The sequence below is a fragment of the Nicotiana sylvestris genome, chromosome 3, assembly GCF_000393655.2.
Source record: "Nicotiana sylvestris chromosome 3, ASM39365v2, whole genome shotgun sequence".
NCBI classification, from domain to species: domain Eukaryota; kingdom Viridiplantae; phylum Streptophyta; class Magnoliopsida; order Solanales; family Solanaceae; genus Nicotiana; species Nicotiana sylvestris.
The window spans coordinates 26,579,949-26,590,159 of NC_091059.1; the positions used below are offsets into that span (position 1 = coordinate 26,579,949).

At 34.1% G+C, this 10,211-nt stretch overlaps 1 protein-coding gene across 1 annotated transcript; it reads left to right on the forward strand.

Moving 5' to 3' along the window:
* The first annotated feature begins 7,548 nt into the window (after window positions 1-7,548).
* LOC104216726 (UDP-glycosyltransferase 74F2-like) lies at window positions 7,549-9,821 on the forward strand. The gene is given in 4 exon segments (XM_009766845.2): window positions 7,549-8,250; window positions 8,252-8,372; window positions 9,078-9,094; window positions 9,096-9,821. Coding segments are annotated over 4 exon segments (1,365 nt in total). The 5' UTR covers window positions 7,549-7,723; the 3' UTR covers window positions 9,796-9,821.
* The last annotated feature ends 390 nt before the right edge of the window (window positions 9,822-10,211 follow it).

The following is a 10,211-nucleotide window of genomic DNA, read 5'->3' on the forward strand; positions in this document are numbered from 1 at the left end:
CTAAAGATTTTGCCTCTTCTATCGTCATGCTATATTTTCATAACTGCTTATCTTTAATTGAAATTATTAATATCTCATCCTATAATTGTTTCGTCTTAATTGGAGTTATGGTTATCTTCTACTGCTTACCATTATTTGAATTGTTGAATATCTTTCGTAATTGCTCAACCTTAAAAGGAGTTTAGATAATATATATCTTAATTGACTTGCCTTTATTTGGAACTATTTGACTCGTGTTGGCTTCCTTATTGTTGACCTGTATATTGTGGCATCATTGCCACATATTAGTTTTCCCTTGTTGAACTGTCCCCTTTATGCCTAGCATTTTTTATTGTGGTTATTCCTTGTGAACTAGTTCTACCTTTTCTTTGTGATTTAAAGTTATTGAGTTGATTTACTCGCCGTACTTTATATTATTGTCATTTCTGTTATTGTACTTGTTGTGGTGATGTACGAGGTTTCTGTCGTGCTGTAACTGTCATCTCTATTGGTTGTGCTGCATATTTACTTTGGGACTACGAAACGATATATCTTCCTGTTCTGCATATTTACTTTGGGATTACAGAGCGGTATTCCGGTAGATCCCTATGTTCTACATATATACTTTGGGACTACGGAACGGTATTTCGGTAGATCCCCCTGCACATTTACTTTGGGACTACGGAACGGTATTCCGGTAGAACCCCCTTCACATTTACTTTGGGACTACGAGACGGTATCTCGGTAGATCCCCTATTTTTATCACTGTGTTCTGAGCTGTTGCTTTTCATTGATTCTATTCCTGGGTAAACATTCGACGTGCTGTCCGTTCTTTTCCTTATGCTTACCAGCTGGTATGAACTATGCTAGAATACTTGCACAAGCATACACGTGGCTAAGCACCCTTATTGGATAAGATGTTTCCTTGATATTGTTGAGTATAGATGCACGCCCTTGTTTACTTGCCTTCTATGTGAGAATGACTCTATTGGGCACGTGCGGTTATGAGGTGTGATAAGAGCACAGGATGTCAAGTATTAGGGTTCAAGTATTGAGACCCGTATTGTATGATTATGAGATGAGGTGTCATAGGGTGACTTATATTTGAAGGATATTTATTTAAAAAAATTATATTCGAAAGGTATTTATTTTGAAATAACTATTTTTAAAAGATATTTATATTGAAGGAAGTATATCTCGAAATATCTTTATTGGGAAGGATTACATTCTAAAGATTTCTATTTGAAAACCTATGGGTGAACGATTTATACTTCAAGGATTTGACTAATTGATTGGGGTTTGTTGGCAAAGACCTGATGTGAGAACACCGTAGTTGCTGAGTTATTACTTGTTCTTGATGTATCAGTTTTTTTTTGATTTGGGTTGTGTTTTCGTTCACCTTTCTGTGTTATTATTATGATGTTTCGCTGTTACTTGTTGTTTCCTTCTTATTTGCAAATTTCTGTATCGTTAGTTATATTGCTTAGTCTTTATGTAGAATTCATACACTATTGTTCCTATACGCGTACTTCTTCAGTTTATTAGACCAGTAGGTGTCTTGAATGTTCCTCGTCACAACTCCATCGAGGTTAGTCTTGATACTTACTGGGCACTGTTGTGGTGTGCTTATTCTGCACTTCTGTACATTTTTGTACAAATCCAGGTATTGGATCACTAGTAGCTGTGCGGACCGTTACTGTAGAGACTCAAGGTAAACCTGCTGCTGCGTTCACAAGCTTCGGAGTCACCTTATTATTTTGTATTTACACTGTTCACTCTTATTTCGAGACAGTTGTATTTTAGAGGTTTTCTAGCAACTCTATAGAGCTTATGACTTGTACTATTCGTTTTGAAAAATTATAAATTTTGTAGAGATTTCTGCTTCGAGATTGTTGGACTTTCTTAATTATTATTGATATTCAGTAAATAATAGGCTTACCTAGTCTCTAAGACTAGGTGCCATCACAAAACCCAACATAGGGGAAATTGAGTCGTGACAATCATCCTGTACTCAGCCAGGTCATCACCGACAATTTCTGACTAATTTCTTACTGTTAGAGAACATGTAATTTCTACAATCGAGATGTATCATAATCAACTCTTCACGAGTTCCTAACCTTTAAGTTGACTTGATATATCTTACTCTCCTCGTAGATGCGCTTAGCTCTGCTATCAAGTAGACGTGTTAATATGAGAAAAAGAAAAGTTGATAAACCAGCTTTAAAATGGTCATATTCATACTCGTCTGCCAAACTATTGGTTCTGCTACTAGTTGTTGTACTAAAACGTCCAACAATGCTTTTAACACGGTATGATATTCAACTCCTTATAAGTAGCTTTCTTTTGATTTTTTTTTAATTTTCATGTGGGACTTTATTAACACACGCCCAATAATTCGGTTCATCCCGCATAATATTTTGTAATAGCTGGTTTTACATTACATTACTCTATGAGAAGCCAATAATATTATTAATTTTAAAGCCTTTCGAAATTAGTCAAAAGGAAGTACTAATTCATTTTCAAAAACATAAGATTTTCATCAAATCAGTCTCCTTAGGAAATATCAACGGAAAAAAAGGTAATAGCAAGATAGGAAAATGATGACAAAGAATAAAGAGTGGTAAATTAACAGTAAACGCAGATTACTTCAAAGTTCCTTCTAATATTGCAATGCTTAGTCAGAACATCCTAATTTCAAGGAGAAAGTTAAAGGCACATGAAAAATGAAAATAGATGTATACAAAATGTTTCAAGTAGTAAAAAAAATGAAAATCCTCAAGATAGGATTAAAGGAGTTGAATTTCCGATATTTTAGGAACATAGTGCATGAAGTCAATATAGAAGATTTGAAGAGGTTACAAATCCAGATGCAGAGTGATCCTTTGAATACTGAGTTGTAGAACAAGGAGAAAGAGCTATAAAAAATTCAGACAGACCTCATACTTGGCAGAGATCTTCTTGCAACAGAGGAGCAAGGCAAAATAGATTAGATTAGGAGATGATAACACAGAATATTTCCATTCTATTATTAAGCATAGAAGATTAAAGCATGCAACCACTCAAATGAAAGACAAATATGGTGAATGGAAAACTAATCAGGAGGCAATAGCCAGAGTTTTTGTGGAATTCTATGAGAATTTGTTGGGGTCTAGAGCAGTGAAAAGAAGGAAAGCAATGGAAGGGATACTTAGGAATGGACCAGTGTTATTTGTGGAACAACTGTGCGTGCTCAAACCAGTCTCAGCCAAAGAGGTGAAGTCAACAATTCTGAAGATAGATAGTAACAAAAGCCCAAGGCCTGATGGTTATGGTAGTGGATTCTTTAAAGCAGCATGGAACATTGTTGTAACAGTGTCACAGAGGCAGTACTTGAATTCTTTCAAACTGGAGAGTTACTACAACAGGTAAATGCTACCAACATAGCACTGATTCCTAAAATTGAAGCACCAGAGTTTGCTAGTCAGTACATGCCAATATCTTGCTGTAATGTCATTTAGAAATGCATATCCAAAATACTGTGTAACAGGCTGAGAAAAGCTATAGAAATCGTTGTTGCTGACAATCAAGTTGCCTTTGTCCATGGGCAATCAATGATCCACAACATGCTAATTTGTCATGTTTTGATGAGGCACTATAATAGGAAAACTTCACCAACATGCTTTGTGGAGGAAGCTTTGAAGGGGTATGGGTTTCCACAGAAATTCACTCAACTGATAATGGCATGTGTATCCTCCACAAAATACACAGTTAAAGTAAATGGATGAGGTTATGGTTATTTCCCTGGGAGGAGGGGATTGAGGCAAGGAGATCCCCTATCTCCATTGCTATTTGTACTGGTAATTGAATACTTGTCTAGGGTGCTGAAATGTATGAGCAATCTACCAGACTTCAAGTTTTATCCTATGTGCAAAAATCTGAAACTTACTTACCTCATCTTTGTGGATGATCTAATTATCTTCTGCAAAGGAAAAAAAAGGAATCAGCGGCAAGGGTCATAGAAGCATTAACATATTTTAGTGAGGTGACTGCGTTAATGGTCAATATGGAGAAGTCCACAGTATTCATTGCAGGAGTATTTGATCAGACAAAGGGACAATTACTGACTCAAACAGGATTTTAACTAGGATCTCTCCCTATTAGATATTGGGGACTACCTGTGTCTTCAAAGAAATGGAATAGAATGGACTGTCATCAATTAATTGAGAAGATCAAAAGGAAAATTAAAAATTACTATGCTAAGCAATTATCATATGCAGGCAGATTACATGTGGTCAATGCAGTACTTTTTTCTATCTTTAATTTTTGGGGATCAATCTTCATTTTTCCTCAAAGTGTATTGAAAGCTGTTGAAGGATCTGTAGGGACTACCTATGGGGGAGTTCTGAGGAGAAGAGGAAAATATCATTGATATCTTGGGAGAAGGTATGTATGCCAAAGAAGTTTGGGGGACTTAACATAAAGGGAAGCAAGATCTTGAATTATGCATCTGTAGGGAAATTGCTATGGCAACTATCTGAAAGCAAGACACTCTGTGGGTAAAATGAGTACATGGTATATACATGAAAAATGAGGATAGTATCTGGAGACATAAGACACCGATGGATTGCAGCTGGTATTGGAAGAAAATAAATTCACTAAAGAAAAAGATGCAAGCATGGTATAGCCAGGACTAAGCTATAATGCACTACTGGGATCTCAGGTTAGAGGAAGAGAAGCTGACCTTATATGAAATTCTATCTCCTAATCAAAGCACAAGGTTAATCTCTGGATAGCAATGCAAGGAAGGCTGTTAGCCAAGGATAAGATGATCAGGTTGCACATTAATGTTGCAGATACTACTTATTGTTTATGTGAGAACCATGCACAGGAAACTGCAAGGCGTCTATTTGCAGAATGCTCTTGGATAAATGAAGTTCGACAACAGTTGATGACATGGCTAGGAATTGTTATACAGCAGAGAGAGGTTAAACAAATGCTGGAATGGATAAATAGAAGACATTGGCCAAGATTAAAAAAGGAAATGGTGACAGCAGTGTGGAGTGCAATGATATATCACGCATGGAGGGCCAAAAACTGGAAAATTTTCAAAGGAATAAATGTATATACAGAGATAGCGGTGACACAGGTTAAGAAGGAAACCATAGAGAGAATAGAGATAGTTCAATTGTCAAAAAAAGCACGTAGATGTCAGAGTATGATTCAAAAAACTTATTTGTAATTAGATGCAATCAAAGGCCTAGTGTTTGCCTCTTCTTACACAACGTTGGTCGGTCAATAAAAGCGATCAAAGTTGGATGGAAACTGGGAGAAAAATATTTTACATTTATTTTTAAAAAAATACCGACCAAAGTTGGTCGGTAATTTGGTCAACAAGTTGACCGAGCTGGTCAGACTTGCTTAGTCAAAGAAACTTTCACATTACCGACCAACTTTGGTAAGTTGGTCGGTAATGTGGATCCAATTTTTAAAATTTTAATAGTTATATTATTATTTAAAATATTTTATAAAATTTAAAGAAATTTTATTTAAAATTACCGACCAAAGTTGGTCGGTTAATTCAGGGGAAGCATTTACCGACCAACTTTGGTCGGTATATTTTAATTTCTGGAAAATAACCGACCAAAGTTGGTCGGTTATTAGGTCAACATTAGTAAAAAAAATGAATCACTTTTATATTTACTATCTAAATAATATAAATGTAATCCGTTAACACTTTTGTAATACAAATAATGAATACACTAATATATATAATAATATGCTATATATGTAGTTAAAGTAGTACAACGAAGCGTGTGTTATACGTACACACACACACACACACACACACACATATATATATATATATATATATATATATATATATATATATATATATATATATATATATATATATAGAGAGAGATAGATAGATAGATATAGGTATAGGTCAAACGTTTTGTTTTTAATATTCAACGATGCATCTGAGTAAGTTTTAAGTCGATGAATCAATTTACAAACATATATATTTGATGATAAATTATATATACTAATTAGGATCTTCACAAGTCTATCAATCCCTAAAAGAACCCGACCATGTGGAAGGGTTAGAGATGTTCAATTCCTTGGCATGCAAGCTCAGATCAGAACTCTCCTATCTATTGGAGCTTTTCCGTTGCCCCGGTCTCGTGAGTCATCGCCAGAGGCTCGACTTGCACGTGATCGTTCCTCCCGTCCTCCCCGTGATCGTTCTTCCCGTCCTCCACAAGACCCTTCTCTATACCGTCTTTTATATGAAAGTTCATCAAACGGTGCTGATGATGTTGTACAAAACACTCCTTGACTTTTATATACTTTGGACTGGACAAATAGAACCCGTTTTGAACTAGTTGTAATAAGTTTTAACTTGGTTTTGGATTTTTATGTTCATATGAACTTCAATTTGTTAGTTTTAATGTATTTATTGATTGTTGTTATGTTGTTGTTGTTGTTGGTGGTGGTGGTGGTGTTGCTGCCAAAACATGCATTTTATGCCAAAATTAAAATCCAAAAAATCGACCAAAGTTGGTCGGTTTCTAATAAAAAAAATATTTTTCTGTAAATTACCGACCAAAGTTGATCGGTAATCATTAAAAAAATAAATAAAAAATTTACAATTACCGACAAAAGTTGGTCGGTTAATGAACAAGGAATTCCCAAAATTCAACATTACCGACCAACTTAGGTAGGTATTGTTAAATTTTAATTTTTTTTAAAAATATATATTTTCATTTACTGACCAACTTTGGTCGGTAATTTCTTAAATTTAATAATTAATAAAAAAATACAATTTAAATACACCGACCAATTTTGGTCAGTAAAATTAAATTATTAAAATACGTTTCCGACCAAAGTTGGTCGATAAATATTTTAAATTCTTCAGATGTCATTTTAACATAACGACCAACCTTGGTCGGTATATTAAAACAACCATCAAAATAGCGACCAAGTGTATTTGGAGGGGTTTTGGTCGGTTATGTCGACCAAGCGTATTTGGAGGGGTTTTGGTCGGTAATTAACCATAACCGACCAACGTTGGTCGGTTTTTTTGGTCGGTATTTACCAAATTTCTAGTAGTGCTATATGATGGTTGTGAAACTAGGTACTCTTTAGGTGTATAGATTTGTTTTATTACGGTAATATTCATAATTGTTACCAAAATAAGATTACTTCAAAGTTGTAAAACAAGGTACGTAATAATAAGATAGCACAATGACGACAAAAAATAAAGGTAGACAAGTTCAAATTTGCTAACCAAAAGCATGCATAAAAAGTCTCTCTTTTAGTATTATTATATCTAGTGTCCCACCATAATTTTTTTACATAGTCCGTGTAGACCAAGCAACCTTTCCTTGTTACGAGTCAACATTTGTGTAGATAAAATTTCTAAATATTATTAATTGCCTAATCTAACGAAGAATACTCAACCATATATGACAAATAAAAGGTGCCAGAGTAACAACATGCATAAAAAGATTCTCTTTCTATTATACATGGTTTCAACTATAATTTTTTTACATAATCCGTGTAGACCAAGCACCATTTCCTTGTTATTAGTCAACATCTGTGTTGATAAAATTCCTAAATATTATTAATTGTCTAATTTAACGAGGATTTTGTGGAAATGATCTTCAATTTCTTCATCCTTAGCTGTATATATACCTCTTATTCATCGCACAAGTGATAGAGAAAGGAAAAATTAGACTCCCAATAAAGCAAAAGAAGAAAGATGGACTTGTTGAATAACAAAAAGTATGGAGCTCATATTCTAGCTCTTCCTTATCCAAGCCAAGGCCACATAAACCCTATGCTTCAATTCTGCAAACGTTTAGTCTCCAAAGGTCTAAAGACCACTTTAGCCATTACTAACTTCATTTCCCATTCTGTCCGCCCAATTTCCAATACCGTTAGTATCGATACCATTTCCGATGGGTTCGACGAAGGCGGCTACGCTGAAGCTGACAGCGTAGTCACCTATCTCGAACGCTTCAAGAAAATCGGCTCGCAAACCCTAGCGGATCTTATTAAGAAATACGAAAAATCAGAGTTTCCTATTACTTGTATCATTTATGATGCTTTCATGCCATGGGCTTTAGACGTAGCTAAAGATCATGGCCTAATTGGAGCTTGTTTTTTCACTCAAGCTTGTGCTGTGAACTATATTTACTATTATGTTCATCACGGAAAATTGACATTGCCAATTTCGTCACCTCCGGTGAGGATTCCGGGATTGCCGGAGCTCGAACTTCGAGATATGGTCATTCATTTATGTCCATGGTACATATCCAGCGTACTTTGAGTTGGTGTTAAATCAGTTTGTAAATGTGGACAAAGCTGATTATGTTTTTGTGAACTCATTCTACAAGTTGGAGGCTGAGGTTAGTTTCAAACTTACTATTTGTGGACAAATTCGTCATCTACTAAAACTCTTTCGTGGGTTTTTCTTTCTATTTAAGGGATTATTTAATCGTTTTCACTTGAATATTTGTTTCATATCTTATCACTCGTTCTAATACTTATATTTGAATGGTACGAGACTGTTTGATTAAGCTGCCAAAAATTATTTATTTTGAAAAGCGCTTTTGTTCAAAAATATTTTTTGAAAAATTACTTTTGGAGGGTAGTAATTTATGTTTCATCAATTCATTTGATCGGCTGTTTTTTTTTTTTTTTTTTTGCAATATTTGATAAGAAAAATATGTTTGGTCAAATCTTGTCAAAAAGTAATTTTGAGTGCCCAATTAGGAAAAAGGATAGTAAATATACAGTTTACAATTAGTATTAGTAAAAGAAAAAAAGTAAATCAAAATATTTATTATAAAAAAATCAATAATTTTGTATTTTTATTTAATTAAAATATAAAACATAAAGTAACTAAATATTAAACATTTTATGATTACATAATAAAGTTATTAAAAGCAGGAATATTTGGTATCTAGTACTATTACTTATCTTTTACATGATGATTTAAATATATCATTAAGGATATGTTATAGCCGGTTAAATTACAATAATGAGGTAAAAAGAATTTATTTTTACTGTATAAAAGTTGAATCCATTTTTCATTAATATATTTATTGCAGGTAGTAGACACAATGTCAAGTCATTCCAATGTCGACCATAGGCCCAACGTTGCCATCTTTGTATTTGGACAATAGAGTTGAAAATGACACTGAATATGGTCTCAGTCTATATCAAGTGGATGCTTCAACATGTATCAACTGGCTAAATACTAAAGCAGAAGGATCTGTTGTTTATGTAGCGTTTGGTAGTATGTCCACTTTAGATAATAAAGAAATGAAAAAAATAGCTAGGGGTTTAAAAGCAACCAATTACTACTTTTTATGGGTTGTTAGGACTTCTGATGAAGCAAAAATTCCCAAAAATTTCATTGAGGAAACCTCTGAGAAAGGATTAGTGATAAATTGGAGTCCACAATTACAAGTCTTATCTAATAAGGCAATTGGGTGTTTTTTCTCACATGTCGGGTGGAATTCAACGACTGAAGCTTTGAGTCTTGGAGTGCCGATGGTTGTAATGCCACTATGGACTGATCAAACTACGAATGCGAAATTAGTACAAGATGTTTGGAGTGTAGGAGTGAGAGTTAATGTTAATGAGAAAGGGCTTGTTGGAAGAGAAGAAGTTGAGAAATGTGTAAGAACAATAATAGAAGGAGACAAAGGGAAAGAAATGAAGAAAAATGCCCTTAATTGGAAGGATTTGGCTAAGGAAGCTGTTAATGAAGGTGGGACATCTGATAAAAATATTGAAGAATTTGTATCAAAATGTACTAAATAATTCAATGATCAGTGATTTAATCATTGCATTCTACTCTTTTTTTTAAGCAAATAAGACAGGAACAAAAAAATAGGCATCTGAATTTGAGGAGTGAGCTAGCACCCAGATTACAAAAAGTTTGATGGGTGCTTTGATCTAGAGAAGGTGTTGGAAAGCTATGAAATTTGAGGAGTGAGAGTTCGATTCTCACTTCAAACAACTCCTTTTTATGAGGCATTTTCCTTATATTATGAAGCTTCTTTCTTTTGCCCCCGTTCAATTAGGTTTACATTTTTGTTCTTTCACTAGCCACTATCTTGGTCCAATACTACTTATTTTTCATTCTTTTTCATTGACTTATGTTTTAACTTTTTCTTTAATTTTTTTTAACTTCATTTAATTCACCATAACAAAGAAAACGAAAATCTACTTAGAAA